We start from the raw sequence: 27046 nt of genomic DNA on the forward strand, positions 1-27046 counted from the left end.
CTTGACCCAGAGACTAATATTAGCGATGACCACAATTTGGAAGGAAGAGATTATTTCAGGACACCATCAGCATATGTGAACATGCTGTTACAATGTCTATATTTGGCTCTGTAACATGATCTAATCTTACAAGACTGAAATGACTATTGTGAACTATGACCTAGAATCATTGTGAGAATGGGGCTCAATAATTTATTTTTGAAAGGACTTTGCAATAGAGTTCCAAATAATAAATGAGATTTTAAGTAGATAGGCTTTTCTTTAGGAATTTTCCTGTTAATGCTGTAATTGACTATACTGGACCTTTACATAGAAGACTGAAGTCACTACATAAAGCAAGGATGGTACAGGCACCTTTTTAAAGACTTTCAAGGGAAAATATCAACTTTTAATATGTAGTTTCATTTAAGAGTACATGCCATTTTTTAAAAAGTGATTGATTATTCTGCTAACCTTGCATACAGCATGAATTACTAGCTAAGTTACAAATAATTGTTATACAATAACATACCCTGTAGCCTTAGAAATACTTTTGGAAATGCCACAACTTAGTGTCATCAGTATGATTACCAAATGGCCATATTTATGAAATACAGAAGACCATTCTGAACGTACATTAACTGACATAGTCTAAAAGTCACTTTTTCAGAAATTTATCATAAATTTAACTAGTCAATAATATAGAGTGAATAAAATAAAATTTGGTTGTGATTTTTAAATCTGCCCAAAGGTGGTTCTCAATCAATAAAATATTTCTCTATAGTACATATACTGGTACAATTCTGGAAAATCATTGACACACTTTTTCTCATTAGGCTCAATATCTCAAGATAGATAATTCATTTAAAAGACAGTGGTCTAAGTTATTTTCACTTCATTGTAGAAATTATATCATCCTTTAAGTAAATTTAACTGACATTGAGAAATGAGATTTTTTTCTCATTTCTAGTGAACACTTTGGTTGAACAAAATACAACATTAAATATACCTGCATGAGCAAGTACTGCAGTTCCTACTAAGCCCATTGACTTTTCTTCCACATCCCCACTGCTCTGTGATTTAAGACAGTATATGTATATATACACACACATACTTATATATATATATACACACACACATACATATATATACACATATATGTAGAGAAAGAAATGAGATATTCTGAGATTCTGTCATTTGTACAGGATGATGCTAGAATTTCTAATATTCAGTTCTATTGTTAGAGGTTTTTAAACAAAATCTATCAAGGACAGTTTTATAATATTATTGGATCACTCTTTTTTCAAAGTGATGCACTTCCTACAGCAAAATAGTGAATTTTTTAAAGCCAGCAAACCAGACTATTGTGCAAAGCTCATTCATTTACTGTTGTCACTCTCACAAACAAATAACTCTCAGCCATGCCAAATTATAGGGTCAGTTGTCTTTGGAAAATGGGCAAGGTAATTTGATTTTATTCTCAACTGTTTCATTCTTGGGCACTGCAGTCTCTAGTAAATGGGATGGTTGTTCCCAATCTGGCAGTTTGTGTTTCATTAAGTAAAGAAATTTTAGCAAGTTACTTTGATTTTTGCATCTATCAACTTTAGTGTCATATTTCACTACCTGTGATGGAGAGCCAACTAGCACAAAATCATGGAGAGGTGTGTTCTAGAGGCTTTCTCAAGGGAAAGAATCTATATATCAATACCCAGCAATGAAACATTATTTCCCATAGCTTTACCACTCTTATTTCCTCACTATCACATAAGGTGGACAGCTGTTTCAGACAACTGCAGAAACTAGATACATTTACATATGGCTATGACCAAAAAAAAAAAAAAAAATAGTTGTCCTGAATAGAATTAAATTTAGGTGTAGCTATATCTGTTCACGGAGGCTTAAGAAAACATTGTAAATCATGCAGAAACATTTCAGTGAGGAAAAAATGATACTCAATACAAAGGACAAAATCTCATTTCTGAAGTATGAGTCAAAGAATTCATTTTTTTTATTGAGATTCTACTGAGTTAGGCACTGTTCTAGGTGCTTTGGATAAATCAGTGAACGAAGCAGATAAAGATTCTTTGCAATATGAAATTTACTTTGCAGTGATGAAAGACAGAAACATTTTTAAATGATATATGAATTATTCCTAAGCATGTAGAAGAAAAGTGTTAGGAAAAATGTGAAGGTAGAATAGGGAAATGAAGACTGAGTGGGTGAGAGTCTAATTAGAAATTTAAATAGGGTGGGTCAGGTGTGGTGGCTCACGCCTCTAATCCCAGAACTTTGGGAGGCTGAGATGGGCAGATCACTTGAGGCCAAGAGTTTGAGACTAGCCTGGCCAAAATGGTGAAACCCTGTCTCTACTAAAAATACAAAAATTAGCTGGGCATGGTGGCTTACGCTTGTAATCCCAGCTACTCAGGAAGCTGAGGCAGGAGAATCGCTTGAACCCAGGAGGCAAAGTTTGCAGTGAGCCAAGATCTTGCCATTGCACTCCAGCTTGGGCAACAGAGCAAAACTCCATCTCAAACAACAACAACAACAAAAATCCAAAATAACAACAACAACAACAACAAAAGAAAGGTGGGGATTTGGGGTTACCAAAAGTCATATTAGTTTTGCTTACATAAAATCTTACAAGTTTTAGTAAAACATTCCTGTTGACTACAATGAGTAGTCAAGGATATATCTATGCCTATAATTCCTGAATTTGGGATTTTCCTGGGAAATCTCAAAAATTGGTTTAATTGTGTTACGTTGAAATCTGTCCAAAATTAACAGATACCTTGAGACGTCAAAGATGTCCTGTGACCTAATTTTTGGAACTGCCAGTAATAGATGAAGACCTTTGCCTCTCCTAGAGACATAAAAAATAGTACTCAAAGATCATTATTTTAGATTAGATCCTTGGTCTATGTAGGTCAAGATCACATTTCTGCTGATAAATTTTGGTTGTAGCCTGAGGACACATTCTAAAGATATGATTTCATATCAATTATAAAATGCTGCATTTTTCCACAACAACGTTTTATAGAGATTTACAACTAATTTTATCTAAAAATTTTATGAACTAATTTTTATTATCAGACCTTATCTACTTTTGGTGAATTCCTGGTTTTCTCCTACTGTAAAGCCAAAACTTTCAAACTTCAACAAGTTGCCTGAATTTTCTCCTCCCCCTCCCCCATCCCCACATGTCCAAGATTCGTAGATAAGTTGAAATGTTAAGATTTAGTTCTTTCCATACCCTACATATTGCAGTAATTTTCAAATTCTCTTTTTTTAATTCTCAAGAACCATAGTCATTTTTAGTGTGTTTTCATATGGAATTCCTGCTTTTTTTTTAAAATTTTTTTGACAGAGTCTCGCTCTGTCACCATGCTGGAGTGCAGCCTGTATTTTTAGTAGAGATGGGGTTTCACCATGTTGGCCAGGATGCTCTCGATCTCCTGATCTCGTGATCTGCCCACCTTGGCCTCCCAAAGTGCTGGGATTACAGGCTTGAGTCATGGTGCCTGGCCACATTCCTGCCCTCTTAATCATTTTAAACATCCCTATATTAATCCTCCCTAGCCCTATTACATTTATGCTGCTGGGTCCCTAGCCTATGTCTGATAAACATGTGTTGTTTATGTTTTCTCCTAGTCAGTGGCTTGTCCTTTTACATTCTATTTTGATCAAGTCCAATTTGTTATATTTTTACTTTTTGTTGGTTCAATGTTTCATACACTATCTAAGAAAATTTTGGTGGTTAAAGGTTGCAAAGATTTTTCAACTACATATTTCTCTAGAGATTTTTTGGCATTATTTTTTATATATAAGTTTATGAGCCATTTCTAATTAACTTTTAGTATGTTGTGATATGAGTCAATATTCTTTTTTCATGTAGACATTCAATTGCTCCAGTATCATTTGCTGAATAAATGTAGGGTATCTACAGTAACGTATTAGACTTCTCTTCATGAAAAAACTGCAAAGTGTTCTGGATGCTTGTATTCTCAAATAACATTGCTTTGTGTTTGACTTTGCACTGTAGTCTGCAAACAACTTTATGCTTATTACGTCTTTAGAGTAATCTTGTGAAGTATGTGTTTTCAGTTTGTAGGTGAGGAAATTAAGGAGTTAAAAGACTTACTGAAGATATTACACACACATGCACACACACATACACACACGGACAGAAAAAAATCCTCAAGCCTAGGTCATTACACTTTACTTCAATACTTCTTAGTTTTCATTTCAAAACACATACACACACACACACACACACACACACAAATCTTAACAACAAAGTAGATTCAAAAATGTCCTCAAAACAACTTGAGGCATAGCATGAAGCAACCACTGATTTTTCCCCAAAGATTCATGCTTTTTATTTTATATTACGCATTTTGTATTCCTGTACATGATGTTTGCAAAGTTTACTAGATACAAAATCAAGTGTTATATTGTATATCATCAACTAAAATAGCTGTTTTAGATAAATGCAACACATTTCTCTATAACATTACTGCCAGCTCCTCCTTTGCCCAGGCCCTGCTCCTTCACAGAAATGTGTAACCCATTTTGAAATACTCCCATATTGATTCTTACCTGGAGCCTCCTTAGAATTGCTTAGTGTTATTAGCAATATTCCTTTGTTAAAACAGAAGCAATTATAATATCTATATACCAAGGTAAATGGGATGCTGGAGACAAGCTCCCATCTTCCAATGACAACAGGTTTTGAACCATTCTGAAAAATCAAAAGTTATTACCTAGTTGTTGGGTGTTTTTTTCTTGCTATTCAATCAATAGTGTATATGAGGAGACATTCTGGAAGAATGAGAGTAATCTAGAGACTATGAAGTTGAGGACCACTTTTTTGGGTTGCAAAGCCAGGAGATACAAGCCTCCCAAATTATATTCAAATGCAATCATACATGTTTTCCTTGACAGTGTATAATGTTTGCTTTAGAAGGTACACTAGGAGAGGTATCTGTTAAAGATTTCTCATAATAGGAAATTAGCCATAGGCAGAAAAAAAATGAAACTGGACCTATATCTCTCACCATATACAAAAATTAACTCAAGATGGATTAAAGACTTAAGACCTGAAACTATAAAAATCCTAGAAGAAAAACTCTTCTGGATATTGGCCTAGGCAAAGAATTTGTGACTAAAACTTCAAAAGCAAATGTAACAAAAACAAAAATAGGCAAATGGGACAAACTAAAAGGCTCTGCACAGAAAAAGAAATAATCAACAGAGGAAACAGACAACCTACAGAACAGGAGAAAACATCTGCAAGCTATGCATCAAACAAAGGACTAATATCCGGAATCTATGAGGAGTTCAAACAACTCAACGAGAAAAAAGCAAATAGCCCCATCAAAAAGTGGGCAAAGGTCATGAACAGATATTTTTCAAAGACAACACACAAATGGCTAACAGTCATGTAAGAAAATGTTCACCACCACTAATTGTAAAAGATATGTAATTTAAAACTATAGTGAAGGCCGGGCGCAGTGGCTCACACCTGTAATCCAGCACTTTGGGAGGCTGAGGCGGGCGGATCACGAGATCAGCAGATCGAGACCATCCTGGCCAACATGGGGAAACCCGTCTCTACTAAAATACAAAAATTAGCCAGGCATGGTGGCACATGCCTGTAATCCCAGGTACTCGGGAGGCTGAGGCATGAGAATCGCTTGAACCCAGGAGGTGGAGGTCGCAGTGAGCCGAGATCATGCCCCTGCACTCCAGCCTGGTGACAGAGTGAGACTCAGTCTCAAAAAAAAAAAAAAAAGAAAAAAAAAAACTGCAGTGAGAGACCACCTTACACCAGGTCAAAATGGCTATTATTAACAAGTCAAAAAACAACAGATACTGGCAGGGATGTAGAGAAAAGGGAACACTTATACAATGTTGGTGGCGTGTAAATTAGTACAGCCTCTATGGAAAAACAGTATGGATATTTCTCAGAGTTAAAAATAGGACTACCATTTAATCCAGCAATCTCACTACTGCATATATACCCAAAGAAAAATATATTATTATTTTTAAAAGACATTTGCACTTGTATGTTTATTGCAGCACTATTTATAATAGCAAAGTCATGGAATCTAAGTGTCCATCAATGGAAAATTAGACAAAGAAAATCTGATATATATAATTGAATCCTACTCAGCCATAAAAAAGAACAAAATCATGTCTTTGATGTCTTTGGCAGCAAATGGATGGAACTGTAGACCACTATCTTTAAGTGAAACAATTCAGAAACAGAAAGTCAAATACCACATGTTCTCACACATAAGTGGGAGCTAAACAGTGCATACACATGGACATACAGAGTAGAATGATAGACAGTGGAGACTTGCAAAGGTGGGAGCACGGGCCGGGGTGAGGAATGAAAAAAATTACCAGTTGGGTACAATGTACACTTTTCAGATGATGGGTAAACTAAAAGACCAGACTTCACCACTATGCAGTTTATCCATGTAACAACTGCAATTGTACCCCCTAAACCTATGAAAAAAATTAAAGATTATCCATGAAAAGTGATAATCAGTTTTTAATATCTATACAAATTTGGTGTATCAGTTAATAATATTCCTCTTTTTATGTTGCAGGAGCAGGAGAATCTGGCAAAAGTACTATTGTTAAACAAATGAAGTAGGTACACATCTGTCTCAAATGTTTAATATTTGATGTCTGTCCGTGTGTTTGACCATTCTTAAAATACATGCTTCTGTAAATGCTGATTGACAGTCTTTTCTAAATCATGGATTATAACAGAGTGGTCACAGTTCTGTGCAAATATACCTTGTATCCTTCAGCAGAAAGTGTAGCAGTTGAATAATATTATAATTTCCATTTTTGTAAATGTGCCTCTCAACAAGACAAATGCTTAAAGCATTATGTATTACTTATATTAATCTGGGTATATCAAGGGCTTTTTAATGTGATCATTAACTGTAAATATTTTAAAATATGTCAATCAATGATGCATTTGTATTTTTAATCTCATTGGCATTTTTCCTACCTGGGAATAAAATGCTTAATTACTACCATGAATTTTAATGTATTTTTGCATTTGTTTTCTCTACTTTTTCCTTTTTATAATGAAATAACTAGATCTGAATTCCTTAATAAGGAAATAAAACCAAAAAGAATGCAGTGTGTACCTGAATAAAATGGTAATTGACAAGTAAAGGTAAATGGGTGAAACCTCATGGCTTTGTTACTACTAGAGAATTTTAAAGGATAATTGTTGCTAAAAAGAAGTAAAAGAAGCAGCAGAAGAAACAGAAGCAGAAGCAACAGCAGCGGAAGGAGGAGGAGGAGGAGGAAAGAAGGAGGAGGAGCAGAGAGGAGGAGCGGGGAGGAGGAAAGAGGAAGAGGAGGAAAAAGGAGAATAAAGAGGAGGAGGACCATGTTTGAGAATATTTTTAAAGTATATGTTAAAGGATCTTGTTGTTTGGGACATATTTTAAGAGGGAGTGATGCCCGCCAGTCAATAATGAAATTGGTTCCTATCTAAGCCACTGTTTTCCTTTTATGTGATAATGTCATGTAAGTTTTATATCAACCAATATTTAAGCTTCACTTATCTGCAACCAAATGTTTGATCTTTCCTACTGTTTCTGAAGAACAGAGCTCCTTTATTCTGTTCCCTGGGATCGTACAATTTTTGAGTTTTTAGGACCATCCTGGCAACTAAGTCATCTGGCATTCGTTTATAACATTACCACAGTATCTGCCTGCTCTTGCCTCCCAGGCTATGATCATGCTTGAACCTTTCTTATCTTTTTTCATTTCTCCATTCTCTGTGAGCTTAAATAAAGAAAAAAAAAAAACCAATTATTTGGCTACGTAAAAATTAAAACTTTTAAATATAGTAAACCATAAATAAAATTAAACCAAAATTAGAGAACTAGAAAATATTTACACTAAATATGATAGATTAATAATTGGTGATTAGTATATAAAGGCCCACAGATTGCTAAGTAAAACAATAAGCCTCCCAATATATATAAATAGGGATAGGCTATGAACAGAGAGTATAGAAATGATAAAATTCAATAGATAAATAATGTATTTTAGTGTAACCTCATTAATTATAAAAATTAAAAATCAAATAAATAATGAGGTAATTTTTCATTGTAGTAAATTGACAAACAATAATTAAAAAATAATGTTACCCAATAAGAATGAGATTTTGAGAAATGGATATTTTTAATATACATGGTAAGCTGGGAAAATTAAAATTATTGATCTAAATGTTTCTGAGAATTGTCAATAATGATAAAATATGCAAAAATGTGAAAATAATTCAAAAATATAAAATATAAAAGCCTGTATAAAAGGCTTATATCACTAAGATAATGAAATATGGGATAGAATAAAGTACCACAAATTAAAATAAAACATAAGCAATTAGGTTGCAAAGTTACAGGAGTTTTCATTCTTCAATTGCAATATTATATAACTATTACAAATCATGTATTAATCTCATGTATATGAGAAGGTTTAAATATGTGGAAATGCTATGTTAACTAAAAAACCAGGTTACAAAATTGCATGAACATTTTAAATTTTATTTTATTGATTTAATTTATTTATTTGGGAAAGGGTCGTGCTCTGTCACCTAGGCTGGAGTGCAGTGGCACAATCTTGGCTCACTGCAATCTCCACCTCTCAGGTTCAAGCAATTCTCCTGCCTCAGCCTTCTGAGTAGCTGGGATTACAGGCACCTGCCACAATGCCCGGCTAATTTTTTTTTTCTTTTGGATATTTTTACTAGAGTTGGGATTTCACTATGTTGGCCAGACTGGTCTCGAAATCCTGACCTCAAGTGATCCACCTGCCTTAGCCTCCCAAAGTGCTGGGATTACAGGCATGAGCCACTGTGCCCGGTGCATGAACATTTTAACCTCAAGTATGATCAAATAGATAATTTTTTTAAATGAAAGAACATATACCAGTGTTCAAATAAATTTTCTCTCAATAGTGGAATTTAAAATTCAAAGCACCTTTGCTTTTAATATTGTTAGGCTTTTCACATTTTCTACAGTGAGCACTTCTTTTATTATTTAAAAAGAGCAAATTTCCTTGTTCTGCTTTATCTTTCCTTTTTTCAGTAGAATTTCTGTAAAAAAATAATCAAAATTTGCTCTCTTTACTTTCCACTTTCCATTTTCAGCCATTTTCATCACACTTTCACCTCTGGTAAGTTGCAGAAGTTGCCCTTACGAAGATTATTTATCATGTCATCTTTGAATAGTAATTTTATTTGAAGTCTCCTTAAGTCCTTATGTTAATTCCAGATTACATCACTGTTCCCTCTTAATATTTTTCTTCAGCTTCTTTAGAACTCTTTCCCAGTTCGTCTAACTCTATCTCCTTTATTCTTCTAACTCTATCTCTGACTACACTTAAAATGTTAGTGTCTCTACTGTACCAGGAGACACTGGCACTTCTCTACTTACTCTGCACCTTCAAACGAAAACTTCCAGAGTTCTATGATTTTCACTGGAATCTTCAAGCTGACTGTTTCAGAGTATTTCTTTCAAACTCACACACTTTGTCTAAACTAGGGAGGCAGATACATCTACTGCTATATTGTCTGGCTAGGTCCAAATCAGAATAAACATTAAACCTATCTCCCATCTGGCCTCTATTGCCCTAAAATTGATTACAACACCACCAGCCTACAACGCAATAAATCTCAGCGTAGTTATACTAAGCCTTCACCCTTTCACTAAGTCATGCCACATCTACACAATTGGTCTCCAAACACATCATTGATCTCCATTGGTCATCATTTCTGACCTAGATTAATTCAGTATCTTCCTCAGGAGCTTCTACCTCCCTGCCCTTCCCTTCATTACATTATCCACACTGCCATGAACTGATCCATTTAAAGCTGATTGTATCTCCTGAATTCAACTCTTCACCCATGCTATCGAGATCAATCTCCTTGCCATGGCACACAAGACACTGGAGTCCAGTTCTTGCTGATGTCTTCATCCTCCTATCCTATAATTTCTCCCCTCCTACTTCCTGCTTCACTAATGCTGACCTTTTGTAAGTCTGTAGACTAGCACACTATAGAAGGCTGAGCTTCATGGCTAAGATCATGGACTGTAAATCAGATTGTGTTTGTGGTCCAGCTGTACCACACACTAGCTGAATAAGTTGAGGATATTTGCTTAATTTATCTGTGCTGATATTTCTTATTTATAAAATGTAGAACATAATTGTATCTACTTTAAAGGGCTTATTGTCAGAAATATGAAGACAGATGAAGTGCTTACAACAGTGCTTGGCACATATTGAATGCTTGAAAATTGTGAGCATCTACTTGTTCATATTGATCTTTCTGCCTAGAATGATTCTCTGCCCTTTTGATCATCTAGGAATAACTATCCTTGAACAATTAGCTGATTATCATTGCTTCCAAGATGTCTTCTTTGATACCTTACACCAACTCCTAGTAGAGTTTATCACTTTTTATTTTCTATAGCATCTTACTATATGTAGCGTTTGGTCCTATACATTATCATAATGTTCAAAAATCTCTTTATATGCTCTGCCTTCTTATAACTCAGTACTCTTCAACAGAACTTTGTGTGATGATAGGAAAGTTATCTATCTTGCCTTAAAATATGGCAGCTGCTAGCCACGTGTGGCTTTAGTAGCCACTTGAAATGTTGATAGTGTGATGGAGAAATTAAATTTTTAATTTTATTTAATTTTAATTAATCATCTAGTGACTAACATATTATACAGCAGTGCTGTAGTCTATGGTTTGGGAAGGAGGGACTTGTATAATGTATTCTCTTTACCACATAACACAGTATGTCACAGAAAATGCCCCGTGAAAGCTTATGAATTTCAACAGACCTAGGAACCAACTCTGCAGTTGGAGTGCTCTGTCTCACAGAAATTGATATATGCAGCTCCTGGAAAAATGATGTTGTTTAAAGTCCCACTTCAACTGGACATTTTAACATCTGTTTTTATAATTTTTCTTTGTGATAAATGTTTCTTCACTTCTGATAGCAGTCAGAACTTGTTTCATGAAGAACACCTAAGTACCCCACGTTTATTCACAGTTGCCATTTTAATAATTAAAATAATTTTCCAAGTTCGATTTGACAGAAAACTGGGATTTCTTTAGTAAACTTATTCTTGATCTATCCATAAAGACATTTTATTGCATTTTTTCTACAGTCTTTGTCTATTTTATTTACTTAAGTTATTTAATGATTCAATGCAGCAAGACAGACATGACCATGTTTAACGTAGAAGTTCAGCAATGATTTGTAATCAAATAAAAAAACCAACAAATAACAAAGCCGGGAGGCGGAGCTTGCAGTGAGCTGAGATCTGGCCACTGCACTCCAGCCTGGGCGACAGAGCGAGACTCCGTCTCAAAAAAAAAAAAAACAAACAAACAAACAAAAAAAACAAATATAGGCCCTGCTTTTACTCCTTTCAGTTGAGATTTCTTGTATATGAAGGTTCTAATATCTTCAAAGACATTAAAGAGGCATTTGTGCTCTTTTCCCCCTATGCTAAAGCCTTTATACGTGTAGACACAATATAAACATTTAGTAATATGACATCCAAAAAGACGCCTAACGAATACAAAGCACTTCAAGACAATTAAAACATTATAGAAAGGAACAAAAACAATTCTACAATAAAGATGCAAAAATACGTAACTGGCACATGTAATGACTTTAGCTTTTGATAGGTAAATCTATTTTAAGCTATTATTCCAAAACTTCTAGTAAAATCTTGAGTTTGGCTGAATGAGTGGAAGGTAGAGAAGAGTTCAGCCAAATAAAATGTCAGGCATTTCAACTTTTATAACTCAGTGGCACGTACACAGATGGAGAACTGACAAGAGATTTAACACAGGGCAATTACCTGTACTAAAAAAGATGCCTTTGTTGATGCTGTAAATAGAAAGCAGGCACTCCTATTTTCCAGCATGATAGGAAAAGTCATGAATGTTCTAAATGACTTAACTTCCTCTAGACATCAGGTTGTGGACACAAGGCCAAGTTTCAAAACTGTGAATATATCTTTGTCCTGAGAATCTAGAATTTTTTTTTCTTAAAAACAAAAACAAAAACAAAAAACAGGCTTTCTAAGTATAATGCTTATGATTTACTCGTTTCAGAAAAGTATGTTAAAATAACAAATCCTAAGTCCTTTTGTATTTATCATGGTAGCCCAGAAAGAAAATATTGTATGAATGACAATGATAATGAAAGTCCAAAGGCATAAAATTGTTTAGATTTAGCATATACATATGGTCAAAATTCCTTTTTAATGAAAATATACTATAATTGTATTCAAGTAACTTATTTTGATGTGCTTTAGTGTTACAATCAATTATTCAACTCACAGAAACTTTTCATGTTTAAATTATAGGATCATCCATAAGAATGGTTACAGTGAGCAAGAATGCATGGAGTTCAAAGCAGTAATTTACAGTAATACATTGCAATCCATCCTAGCTATTGTGAAAGCCATGACTACCCTTGGAATTGATTATGTAAATCCCAGAAGTGCAGTAAGTATGCAAATAATGACAGCTGTATGTCCTGCAATACAGTTTGAGCCACAAAATAAGAGGACTTAATAAGTTCATAGTATTAATCTATACCCAAAATTTAAAAATATGAAACATGAATTTTGAAACATTAATTATGTTTTGTGTAAGATTTCTTATTTTCCTTGAAGTGAAACTTTTTTACTGTATACTGTTATTCAACATTAGTTGTTTTCCTGAGGATTAAACTTAATATCAAATAATACACCATAAGAAACAAAAATATTGTTTACGATTGCTAAATGCAAAAGTTTATGGCATAAACACAATTTGCAATATCTCTACATTAATTTTTTAGTTATGTCATTTCAAAGAGACTAACAATGTTTAATAATAACGCAATAATTATAATTAATGTTTGATGATGATTACAAAGTCTGCGTGGCAACAGGGAAATGATTATAATGCTAAGTTTTTTAAAAAAGAATTCAAATTGCAGGAGCAAGCAAATGGTTGTATATTAAGTATATTCAAGTAGTCATAGTTCTGTTTGTAAGGTAACAACAAAATTATTTTCTCCCTACTTTATATTTTGCTATATAGTTATTTTATATTAAAATATATTTGAAATCCACTTACTTTAAAAGTTTATAGGCAAATATATAAAAATATTTGGCAAATGAAACTTACAGTATTATCCAAAGAACCATAGTTGACCCCACCCAAAAAAGAGAAACTGAGTAGAATCCACAAGAAGAACTCACCTATTTCCATATGTCCCCTCCAGGAGCAGCTGGGCATCTGGTTACCTCCAGAGGATGACAGTTGAATGCCTACCAATGTAATTCTTGGAAACCTTGCTATAGAAACAATAAAAATAGAGAACAAAAGCATAGTAAGGATAAAGAAAGAGGAGTCATTTGAACTCCCTCAACCAGCTTAGTGGACCTTGTAAATGGCCACTGGATCTTGTAAATGACCACTAGAAATCATTACAATTAAAACAAACAAAGGCGGCTTTTCCATGCTCTTAATGTAAAGAAAGGGGAAATCCCCCTTTTTCTTGTCACTTTTCTTCAAAGAACAAAGAAATGCTAAGTATGGTCTTCAGGCAGATAGTTTATAAAGCGAGGAGTCAGATATTTTACTGATTCCCATTTCTAGTTTTCTCCACAGTTTGCTCCAATCTATCTCTCTGGCTACAGTTTCCCACTCATGTGTAAAAGGGGAACTTGATGTTCCCCTTCCCGAGTCCAAGTGATCTCATTGTTCAGTTCCCACCTATGATGGGTGCTGACGAGTTGATGGGTGCAGCACACCAACATGGCACAAGTATACATATGTAACAAACCTGCATGTTATGCACATGTACCCTAGAACTTAAAGTATAATAAAATAAATAAATAAATAAATAAATAAGGGGAACTTGGAGGAGGTGAACTCCAAGATCCTTTTATTCTTTATCTCTCTATGACTTAGTGATCATGTTCTTATTTAAGTGTAGTTCAGTTATGGATCTGAACCTTGGCTTTTTCTAAGATACTAGGATTTTAAATTGACTCTTAAGAGACAACATAGTATAACCACCTTAATTTAAAAAACAAGGATCAAAGAAGATTAGTTGGTTTACATTAAGTAGCTAGAGTTCATGGCAAAATCCACTTCTCCTGGATTCCATTATAGCGCTTTTTGCTTTTAAGGGATTTAATGATTAGAAATATTTTATCTTTTTATCTTAGGCAATAATAGTCACTAAAATAGATGTACCTTCTTAATTCCTTTGAGAATGATTTAATGATGTTTAAATTTGTAGATGCAATATGGTATTCCATGCATTTGTGTCATTTGTGTCAGAGAAGTTGGAAATCACCTTGCCTATTGCTACTTATTTAATTATACTGTATCCTTCATATGACCCAGAGTTTGTGAAACAGTGATGCTCTGATCACTAAAGACCTGAGCTTTGACCTGGTGTGGTGGCTCACGCCTATAATCTCAACACTTTGAGAGGGTGAGGCAAGAAGATTGCTTGAGCCTGGGAGTTCCAGACCAGTCTGAAAAATATAACCAGATCTTGTCTCTATAAAGAAAAAAAAGAAGAAGAAGAAGAAAAAGAAAAAAAATTAGCTAGGCATGGTGGTGTGTACCTGTAGTCCCAGCTACTTGGGAGGCTGAGGTGGGAGTTTCCCTTGAGCTTGGGAGGTCGAGGTTGCAGTAGAGCTGTGATGTTGCCACTGCACTCCAGCCTGGGCAACAGAGCAAGACCCAGTCTTGAAAAAAAAAAAAGAGAGAGAGAGAAACGTGAGATTTATTAGTAAAAGTCTTAGCGGTTTGACATACAGGGGAAGTGAAAATAATAAACTGTACACATTGCTGCCATCATGCTAATTAAAAATAAAAGTACAGTTTATTCAAACTGTACATTGAATGGTGTAAATAGAGCAACTTAAGCAGCACCTAGCCATTGCCATAACTTCTCAGGAGTACCTATGTCCTCAACTATCAGAACATCACAATTGTCAGGCACAACATAGTTCATATTTTTATTTCAACTGATGTAAACTCTAGCAGTTTCAACTGCATTCTAGTACTTGATTTTGAGATTAATATACTATGACCTGTTTAAAATTGTTTATTTAATAGATTGATTGCTAAGCACTACCTACATGTGACTTTCAGAGTTCTGATTAGCTCTCAATTATTTATACAAGTACATATGCTTTTATACAACCATCTGCACATCACCACACAGATTGCCAAGGAGAGGAAGTTCTGATAGAAAATTTATGTGAGCTTTATTAGTCACTGGGTCTATAAGTTTGAACAAGTTAACCTCTCTAAACTTCAGTGTCTGCTTCCACAGAATATTATGGTTTTCCTCCTTGAGTTACAATCACTATTAAAAGAGGAAGCAAAAACATAAGAAATCCACTATAATACAGAGTATTATAGAATGAAAATTTTCAATAAATATTAGGTATTATTATTTTTCAATACTTATTTTGAATATAGGCTCATTAAAATTTATGTAGTGAAATCTATGCATCCAACATCATTTGAAAATATTATTTTTTATTAAACTATTTATGTGGTAGACATTTAGTTGGATACTGGGGATGTAGTAAGGGCTCAGCAGTAACTGAGATGGAAATAATATTTGTCATCAGGAGAGGAGAGTTTGATGTTTAACAAATGATTACAAATGATATGCTATTTCAAAAAGGCTGTGCAACTAAATGTGGAGCTCCATCCTTGCTGAAAGAAGGTATTACTAAGAAGGGGAACACTAACATTAAATGCGGATAGAAAAGAACTAATTAGTTTGGCTTTGGAAATGAGTTTGTAAGTTCTATTTGATATCTACATATGTAAGCAATTACAAATGTGCATTTGAAGCCCAAAATAGACACTTTGTCTAGAGATCTAAATCTAGGTGTTATTGGCATGCCATTATACTATGGCATATAATTCATACTAAGAAAGTAGGATGGAATAGATGAAGCACTTAGATTAAGAAGGGAAAGGTATTAGGGATAACAGAGTCTAGGGAAGAGTGTTAAAAAACAAAAACAAAAAAACCACCACAATATTTTCTGCTCACTTGTTAGGAAAAGAAAACTTCAGGGGAGAGGATAGAGGAGTAAATGGAAATCAGAAGTATGAAATCACAGAATTCAAGAGAAGTGTTCCAAAGGGAATTATCGACATTGAAAGGTCTTCAGAAGTCAAGAAAGGAGACTATTAAATAGAATCTATTGGATTTAGAAATATGGAGCCATTGGGAATATAGTGAGAGAGATTTCAGAAGAATGGTGGACTCCTACTCCTGTGGAGTATGTGGAAAAATTAGAATAGGCTATTGGAACAGTTAAGGGCAATATTTTTAGGACCTATAGCCAAGGAGTAGGAGAGAGATGGGATATGTAGTTAGAGGGGAAGCAGCTAAATGGGGCTTGTTCTCATTGGTTGTGGCTTCGTATTTGATAGACTTATATTTCATAAGCATAAAACTTGAAAAGAGGGTTAAACTGAAGAAACAGGAAAGGAGAAATAATGAAGATACTTAGTAAATAACTACTTATCATTTTGCATATTATTATATCCTATTTTGGAGCATATAGAATCCACTCAACTGACATAAAAGAATGCTGAAAATTATAACACTTTTACTACATAATTTGAGTGGTGGTGTAATCATCTTGGACATAGAATCCTACAAAGTAAACTCTACAATATGAACCAAAAAGCAGCACTGATTCCTCAAGATGTTCTACAATTGAAGTTCTGTGATCAAATCCATTTGGTATATATGCATACAATAACAACTTGGAAATTTGCAACCAATATTACTACTCAAAGATTCTGAAAACCCAGTAGCAACAAAACATGGCATTTTTAACTTAGCGTTTCTCACAATTACTAAGAAAACGACATAGCCTTCCTTTCTTTTGATGTTTTTTCCATGATCTTTGGAAATACGACTGTAGGGTTCAGAATAAGTTCCACAAAGTTCTAAGACCACCTGAGATACCTAATATTAATGATGAAGGTCTGAGTAATCTGCAGGGAAAACACATATTTTATTTTCTATACAATGTAGTCCCAAAGTTACACAATCTTAAGAGAATGAAGATGGGTTGACAGGTGCAGCAAACCACCATAGCACATGTATACTTATGTAACAAACCTTCATGTTCTGCACATGTATCCCAGAACTTAAAGTAAAATAAGAAATGAATGAATAAATAAAAGAAATATTCTTAAAAAAAAAAAAAGAGAGAGAGAGAGAGAGAGAATGAGCCATTCCAGGCCCACTGTAATTCCCAAGCCTTTCCAAATACCTCATAGGGAAATAAAACTTATTTGGGATGCCACTCAAATACACAGGTTGTTATTTGAAAAATGTGGCAGACAGGATGATTAGAGAAGGCTTCATTGAGGAGGTGGTATTGGGAAGAGACTTGAGTGAAAAAGGAAGTGAACCACAGGAAGGACATGGAGGGAACAACCGTTGAAATGCGCTGAAATGGGGGCTTGGTGAGTTCAAGAAGCAACAAGTTGTTCAGTGCATCTTGAGTCTTGGGGTCAGGGAGAGAAAGGGAGAAAGGAGGGAAAGAGGGGGTCAAAACATGTAGAGCCTTGTGAGTCACAGTAAGGGATGAGGGATTTGGGTTTTGAGTTTTGAGTTTGGTGAGAAATTACTAGAGTTTTTAAAATATAACAATAAAATAGTAGGACTTAAGTGTTCAATCAGTTTGGCCATTATGAGGAAGATAACTTTTCGTAATACCTACACATTTTGGTGTTATATATTTTAAAAATTCACATTTGATGGATAGGCTCAATCCCTGAAAAGCTTTAAAGAATTTTAAATTTAAAGAATTATTTAAATTATACCAGCTTTTCAATAAGCACAGAAGAACATCAAGAATTGAAATACACTATGTTCAATAAAGTGTTATTTATGGTTAAAAAAATAACAACTGTATATTGCCAGAGATTCTTAATGCAGTCAGAACAGTTGCATCACCTTGAAGCTTTTAAAAGCTACCTTTGCAAAGCCTGACATGCAGATTCTGATTCATTTTGTTTAGGTTGCAGTTCTGCTATCAGCATTGTTAAGGGTACACCATATGCTGATGATGTGCAGCCGGGATTGAAAGTCCGCTCCATGGGCTCCACCTATGCACGCACAAATTTAAAAGTAAAAGGTCTGGAGACACAAAAACCAACCTGATAGGATAACTTGCCTTTGTGGGAGGTAGTAGGATTGAAGTGGTCAAGGGAGACTTTGTAACATTTAAGTGTTTAGAACTATATTCATCATACCTCTACAAATAAAGTATATTGAAATTTACAATAGAACATTTTTAAAAAAAAGGAAGTCCAGATGTGGTGGTTCACACCTGTAATCTCAGCACTTTGGGAGGCCGAGGTGGGCTGATCACGAGGTCAAGAGATCGAGACCATCCTGGCCAACATGGTGATACACTGTCCCAAAAAAAAAAAAAAAAAAAAAGAAAAAAAAAGAAAAAAAAATCAGCTGGGTGTGGTGGCAGACATCTGTAGTCTCAGCTACTTGGGAGTCTGAGGCAGGAGAATCTCTTGAAAGTGGCAGGTGGAGGTTGAAGTCAGCCTAGGTTGTGCCACTGCACTCTAGCCTGGGTGACAGAGAAGACTACGTCTAAAAAAAAATAAAGTAAAAAAAAAAAAAGTAAAAAAGAAAAGAAGAGAAAAAGGAAAAAGAAAGAAATGAAACAGTGTGTTTGGTTTGTAAAGCTATGCTGACAAGATGTATAATTTTTCTTCTTAGGGATAAAACTGTGTAGTGGTTGTTTTATTGCATCATTCGTTCTAAATAGCACTTTAATAGTGGAAGGAGCCGATAGCATGATGCTAGCAAAAGTGACCAGAGCATATTTCGCTGAACTTGCAGTATTCTTTCATATCCATTTAATAGAGAAATGAGGTTTTAAAAATCTATCCTGTGCTGATGCAGGAAAACCAGGTTGAGACTTGATTTGCCCATTTGTTGACAAAAAAGCCAAACTCTGTAAAACACTTGAAGAGATTTATTTTGAGCCAAATGTGAGTGCCATGACCCATGGCACAGCCTCAGGAGATCCTGAGAACATATACCCAAGGTAGTTAAGTCATAGCCTGATTTTATACATTCTATGGGGATAAAAGTTACAGGCAGATATCAGTCAATACATGCAAGGACCAGAAAGGTAGGATAACTTGAAGCAGGACCTTCCAGTCATAGGTGGATTCAAACATTTTCTGACTGGTAATTGGTCGAAAGAATTAAGTCATTGTCTAAAGGCCTAGAATGAATGGAAAGGAGTCTCTGGGTTAAGAGGTTGTGGAGACCAAAGTTCTTATTATATAGATGAAGTCTCATAGGTGGCACTCTTAGAGGCAATAGATGGCAAATATTTCCTATTTAGACCTTTAAAAAGTGCTAGACTCTCAGCTAATCTCACAAGGATCAGAAAAGGACTTGAAAAAGGAAGGGGATTCTCTACACAGTGTAAGTTTCCCCCACAAAAGACAGGTTTTATTTTATTGTTATTTTCTTTTATTCTTTTATATATGCCAAAAAATATATATTTGGCAATAAAATAATTTATTTCAGGGCCTGCTCTCTACTGGAGTCAGGTTGGAATTTGGAATCTTATTGCTATAAAGAGTCAGTTTTATCAGTCCTAAGATATCTATTTTAATGTTAATGCTGATGAGTTGTGCCTGAATTCCAAAGGGAGGAGGGCCTCATGAGGCACGTCTGACCCCACCCTTCCTATCAGGCCTGACCTAGTTTTTCAGGTTTCCCTTGGAATTCTCTTGGCCAAGAGGGATTTCTAGTGGTTGCAGGGCTTAGAATTCTGTTGCTTGGGGGACTCAGAATTTTGTTTTGGGTTTACACATTGAATATGTGGACCAATGATCATCTGATCAGCTTACTTTTAACAATAAAAGCTGATTGTGAAGAAAGATAGAATACTTTTTTTGTCGTTTTTTTTTTTTCCCCCTTACCTGTGTCTCTTTAACAATAAGTGACCAATGACTGTGGTAACAGCAGAATCTCCTATTAACACCTCACTAAAGTGGATGAAAAAATCAAAGGCATCACAAATTTTTAACATATATTTTAGCTGTTCTTATGTGATCTATTCAGTAAATAAGGTACTGAGTTAATCATTTCTATCTGTAGACTGTTAAGCACATAGTCTGTATTTAAATTATACATTTTTAAGGCTGTGAATAAAATGTGATCAAATCCGCTTAGCATCAATTATGATATTGAACGTGAAAAAAAAAAACCAATAAGTGACATACCCTTATTTTTTATACAATGAGCAAGCAGATTCTTGATAAAATGGTAGAATAAAACTGTAGTCAGTTCAAAATAATAATAATCTGAATTGTATCAGAAAAGCAGCAAGTTCTTATTGAACATACTTCATTGGTAGTGTCAGAGACATTTGAAGTAGAGCAACTTCATCTTAAATAGGAGCTGAGGAAAATGAGACTCAGACCCACTGGGCTTCATTCCCAGACAGTTAAGACATTCTAAGTTACGGGGTGAGAGAGGAGGTCGGCACAAGATGCCGACGTAACGACGTTGCTGATAAAACAGGCTGCAGTAAAGAAGCTGGCCCAAACCCACCAAAACCAAGATGGCCATGAGAGTGACCTCAGCTTGTCCTCACCGCTGTACTCCCACCAGCACCATGACAGTTTATAAATGCCATGGCAATGTCAGGAAGTTACCCTACATGCTCTATCAAGGGGAGGCATGAATAATCCACCCCCTGTTTAGCATATCATCAAGAAATCATAAAAATGAGCAACCAGCAGCCCTCGGGGCTGCTCTGTATTTTGACTCATATTCTGATGCTTATTGTATATACTGGTTTACCGGTTTCTAAAAGTTTGAGCATTTTAGATTCCTTACATGTAAAATGGAGAAAATATAGTGTCTATCTCACAGTTGTGAGGATTATGTGAGATATTTTATGTATAGTTTTGTAAACTGTAATAATATGCACCAAGAGGATTATGAACTAAAAAGGATATCAGCTTTGGAGGCTGACAACAAGGTTAAGTTCAGACTTCTCCATTTGCCTGGACTATTACCACAGTCAATTTAATTATTCTGAAACTCAACCTCTTACTCTTTTAAAAAAAAAATTTGTCATAAAGCTATTTAGATTATTAGTTAAAATAAATTACAGACTATAGTATTTATACTATAAACTCAATATATATTTGACTATAGTATTTATACCTAAACTCAATAAACTTCTCTTTCCTTCTTCCCTGGTAAGCTCCAGATCTTATCCTAACAGGACTAAGACAATAATTCCTCGCTTTGCATAAAAAATTCTCACCTCTGCCCTACTGATTTGTTCCAAAGGCATGCAACCAACAATAGCTACAGGAATGTTCAAAAATATTATATGGATCCAAATGTTTACCATTCTTTATTTGTATGATTGAGAGGAGGTAACATGATGACCAAAAATATTACATATTAATTTTTTGAAAAAAATACAATTTTAGAATAATGAATTCATTTCCCATTTTTACTCTAATTATTTTTTTTTATTTTTTTATTTTTTTTTTTTTTCTGGAGACAGGGTCTGGCTCTGTCACCTATGCTGGAATGTAATGGTGCAACCTCTGCTCACTGCAACCTCTGCCTCCCAGGCTCAAGCAATTCTCCCACCTAGTAGCTGGGACTACAGATACGCACTACATCCCTGACTAATTTTTTTGTAGGAAAAATTTTGTCATGTTGCCCAGACTGGTCTCAAACTCCTGGACTCAAGTGATCTGCCCACCTCAGCCTCCCAAAGTGCTGGGATTACAGGTGTTAGCCACCATGCCTGGCCTACTCTAATTTTTACTTGGCTTTTTTTTCTAGAAAAATTCATGGCAATGATTAAAAAAAGAAGAAAATACCAGATTAAATCAGGTTAATTTTTCTTTTACCTTGGTATAATATGTAGACCTTCTGCAAACTCAATATGAATACAGCAAAGTATTATTATCCTTCTTGATATCATATTCAGAAGTCAGTGATATATTTCAAAATATGCTAATTTCTTCACATAATATTTTATAGTTTTTGCAAAGGAGAACTCTTCTGGACATCAACCAGCCATGAGAAACTTTAGTTCTATTTACCTCGATATAGTTTAAAAAGATGTTTGGTGGAATTATTAGCTAAAGGAATAAGATTAAAATCATCCCATTAAAATACTCTATTAGAAAACAGAGTATGTGATTCCAAATAATACATTCTTATTCTCACCAAAACATTGTTCTAGGAGGACCAACGACAACTTTATGCAATGGCAAATACCTTGGAAGATGGTGGCATGACGCCTCAACTGGCTGAGGTAATAAAACGGCTATGGAGAGATCCGGGAATTCAGGCCTGCTTTGAAAGGGCATCTGAGTATCAGCTCAATGACTCAGCAGCTTAGTAAGTGAATTCACTTTAAGGGGAATTGAAGGTAAAACATTTAAAATTAAGAATTATAATTCTGCATACTTTGCATTTGTAAATGCAAATGAAGAAAATAAATGGTGTTACATTTTATTAGAGTAAAATAAAAAGCAATCGAAGAGAAATGAAAATGAACAAGGTGACATAATGAGATGTAAAAAAATATAAGCAGGGGAGCATTTTAAATAACTAAGCTTAAAACTGCCCGAGAAGATACTATGTTGCAAATATCTTCTCTTGATTAAAAAGAGTTAACCATTATGCACAGCCTTTCACACTAACACAGACTGGTGACATGCACACTGAGGTTTTGGGCTATTCATTTCATCTCTATTCATATTAGTGAAATCATCTCCTAGATTAATTTTATTAATGACACATGCCTTGGCTCACTGGGTTGATGACCTTGATACAAAATTCTAGAAGAAATTAATGAATTGATTTCCAAAATACTTGTATACCAGGGGATTCTTCTGGCGTCTCAAAAAATTGTATAAATTTCACTGCTTATATCATCCATTTAGTATTAATTAACCATAAGGAAATTAGGGGCTCGTAACACTGTAATTTCATTATCAAAGTGATTTCAAATTTTCTTTTAGTGCTGGGCACAGTGGCTCATGCCTGTAATCCCAGCACTTTGGGAGGCCATGGCAGGCAGACTGCTTGAGCTCAGGAATTTGAAACCAGCCTGGGCAACATAGCAAAGCCAAGTTGCTTCAAAAAAAAAAAAAAATACAAAATTAGCCAGGTGTGGGGGCACATGTCTATAGTCCCAGCTTCTTGGGAAGCTGAGACAGGAGGATTGCTTGAACCCAGGAGGTCAAGGCTTCAGTAAGCAGAGATTGCACCACTGCACTCCACCCAGGGCAAAAGAGCAAGACCCTGTCACCAAAATAACCCCAAAAAACAATTCTTTTAGCAAGTGGTTCCTAAGATAGCCCTGCCACTACATGCCTGCAAGATGTGTGCATATGTAAATATAATCTAATTACTCATTTTCTATTTCCGTTCATGCATATGTGTGAAAAAGTGTAAATATACTTCTTTTGATGAACTCCTCCCACCAACAGAACCTGCTAGCATCATTTAATTAAACAAAAGCAAAACAGTAATGTAAAAGTGAAACAAATGAAAAAGATCGGTAAAGACAGAACAATGAAGCTTGCATGACACTTCAGATTTTTAATCACTGATGGACAGAATGATTATGGAGAGAAATAAGCTATATAACAATTTCAAAGGACACATTGCTTTTGGAGGAAAGAGTTTTTCCTAGCTCTCTGATGAAGGAGAGAATGAGTCTCATTTTGTGATTATATCAACTTGAATAACTTTTCATTAAGTGTCTCAGCACCTACCACATTTTAATAGTAAAAAGGATCTCTGCAGTGGAGTAAAACATTGCTTTTCTATACTATTCATTGGTAAGGGTAGTCACAATGAGTAAGAAGCTGAATTGTGGAATATTCCCATAAAATCTTGCTCAGTAAAGCTCTGGGTAGAGAGCCAGAGAGAAAGATTAAAGTGGGCTCTCATTAATATATTTAGTCTTGTACAAACCACATAGTTAAAATGGGCAAATAAATGGCATTTTATTGTATTTTCTATTTAATTTTAATTTTTTCCTTTATTTAAACACTTAAAGTATGTTTTACACTGGGACTATGTACTCCATTACAGAGTCATAGGAAAATTTTAAATCTGTTCATCAAGTTAAAAACAATTAAACAATATCAATTTGCATTCATTGGCTGGGCGCGGTGGCTCAAGCCTGTAATCCCAGCACTTTGGGAGGCCGAGACGGGCGGATCACAAGGTCAGGAGATCGAGACCATCCTGGCTAACACGGTGAAACCCCGTCTCTACTAAAAAATACAAAAAACTAGCCGGGGCAGGAGAATGGCGTGAACCCGGGAGGCGGAGCTTGCAGTGAGCTGAGATCCGGCCACTGCACTCCAGCCTGGGCGACAGAGCGAGACTCCGTCTCAAAAAAAAAAAAAAAAAAAAAAAAAAATTTGCATTCATTTTGTAAATGTTTCCTATATGGTAATAGTTTTCAACCACCCAGATTACTGCAGGTGCAACAGAATAATAGAAAAGCTGATTTTCCCTATTTCAGAGAAATTTCATACATAAGCCAAAAAGTAATAATAATAATAAAGTGTTATTTTTTGTTCTGCTCTCAGGTGTCCTTAAAAGGAAAGCTTGCTGAGAAAGTTAGTTGAATGCTCATTGCTCTCTTCCAGCAATTAAGAGCAGATTTTTTTTCAAACACTGAATTACACTGGAAAACTAGATATAAAATGAGATTGGTACTACAATGTGTCTGTTTCATATACATTATATAGAGCAAGGTCTCTAATACTTTTTTTTCTTTTCTTTTTTTGGTATAAGTAAGATACTTCTTGTTTCCTCAAATCTAGAGATCCTTCAAGTTAAGGCTAACAAAAAAGTGAATATAATCAGAATAAGGGAAAGGAATGCCATCGTTTGCAACATAACCTCATCAGTTTCAGAAAATTGAAAGAAGAGGGGTATGGCAGGGACGATCAGAGGAAACATTTTAGTTGATTGCATGGTTTACTAATTGCAGTAAAGCCATGTAGTGTGCCTTTAAAATTCCACGTGCTTTAAGAATTACCATAGACTTCACCAGGAAAAATCCTAGTTTAAATAATTCGAAAATAATTTAGTACTTTTCAATGATCAGATTCATATACGTTAAGGGCCTCTATTTGGTCAAAGCTTTAGATTATAGGCTTGAACTCCCACATTCTATATTTGTTTATTTAAACAAGCATTTTAAATGCAAATTTATCAGTCTGCTAATGCTTCTGCTTTGCTTGAAATCATTTATACATGCAAATAAATGTGTCCTTACCAAGGCTTTCATTTAGTTATCATGAAATGAATGTAATCTTTATTTTGGTAGGTATATTTTTGGTGTTTTTTTGTTTGTTGTTTCTCTTGCATGAACTGACCAACAATATACCTATCACACATGCAGGCTTAGTTAATAGAAAATTCACAAAGGGATTTGCTTGCCAAAATAGAAAATAAATACACTAGCAAATTCTGCCAGTACTTTCTCTAATACATTTACATCTTGATGTATCACTCTTTTTTCAAAACTTAAGCTTTTTTAGAATAAAACAAGGCTGTTTTCATATTATATATGTTAATATTTTTCATATTATATATGTTATGTGTTTCTGAGATGTGATTTTTACTCTTGGCAAAATCCCTTTGGGACACTTGTCCACCCTTAATTTGTTTCAGCTTAAAAGGAAAAAGCTCCTCCAAGAATAAATTACCTACATTAATAATGAATTTTTTAAAATAATAAAATGGTTTTGTTTTTTCAATCTTTGTGCTAGGTGCTAAGGCATAAGAGCTTCTCAGCATAATCACTGAACAAACAATTTTTAACGCTAACGTTCAGCTGGATTCTACCTCACACATTCTGCCTCAATGGAAGCATTCGAATCTTATCTTTCTATAAATGTGGTTCAGTGTAATGGTGAAATGTGTCATAAAAGCATTACCATGCTATTACTATTTGTATCTAAAACTTGTACAGAAATAGTGATATTGCTAAGCCACTAAAAGCTTAATATCTACAGTCTAGACCAGTGGTTTTCAAATTATTTTTAAAGCAATAGAACACTTTTTTTAGTATAAAGACATTATCTGGTTTCAAGATTTAGGAAGCTGAGAGCAGGAAGCTGAGAGCAGGGTTTTTTCCTCTAATTTAACAGACTGTTATAGCATACACAGTTTAATTAGACTTATTCCTGTTCATCACCACACCTAGATCCTGTGAGGAGAAAAAAACACCATATTCAGCCTGATAATTCTAGGAATTTTTAATACAGCTTCCTGGAAGGGGTAAAGACACAGTGATGCATTGATGGAAGAGGAGGTGGGAGTGGGGATAGTGGGTACATTCACCCTTCTGTCCCCAGGAGAGCCAGGTCAGGGTGGGTTTGCCAATTCATGAGTCACTTCCAGCATAGACCAGGAAGAGAGACAAATAGTGCTTCTTTTATTGCGCTAACTAGATATTGCAATGGCATTTAATGGAAATGGCTGAGTTTTGATGAGGCAAATCCATGCAAAAATAACAACCAACCTTTGAATTAGTACATTCAAACCAATCACTCTCATAAAACTGAAAATGCCTAAATTCAAAGTACAGAATTTCGAGGATAATCTAGCCACTACCATTATAAGGCAGCTTTTAGCTTTGTAATGATCCAGGTACTATAAAGAGAAATTTTCTTTCATATTTCTATCCATATACCAGCAAATTTATCACATAAACCACATAAAATACAGGTTAAGGCAGTGTTGATTTAGGTGCCTTTAGAAGAGGACGCTGGGGGTCAGCTGTGTACCACAGTCAGCACTCTGCGTTCTGCAACATTCCAGCTACCAAATTTGTAATTCTGATGATCAGAGTTTGGAAAGCACGTCAACAATTTATC

General features: G+C 34.9%; 1 protein-coding gene across 1 annotated transcript in view; it reads left to right on the forward strand.

The window, feature by feature from the left end:
• The window catches only part of GNAT3 (G protein subunit alpha transducin 3), a 55994-nt gene that overhangs the window by 13031 nt on the left and 15917 nt on the right, over positions 1–27046 (forward strand). Inside the window, exons 2-4 of the mRNA XM_025380163.1 lie at positions 6600–6642; positions 12418–12559; positions 22375–22532. Coding sequence (XP_025235948.1) covers positions 6600–6642; positions 12418–12559; positions 22375–22532 — 343 coding nt within the window. The remainder of the gene's footprint in view (positions 1–6599; positions 6643–12417; positions 12560–22374; positions 22533–27046) is intronic.

The sequence above is a fragment of the Theropithecus gelada genome, chromosome 3 (assembly GCF_003255815.1).
Source record: "Theropithecus gelada isolate Dixy chromosome 3, Tgel_1.0, whole genome shotgun sequence".
In the NCBI taxonomy this organism is placed as follows: Eukaryota; Metazoa; Chordata; class Mammalia; order Primates; family Cercopithecidae; genus Theropithecus; species Theropithecus gelada.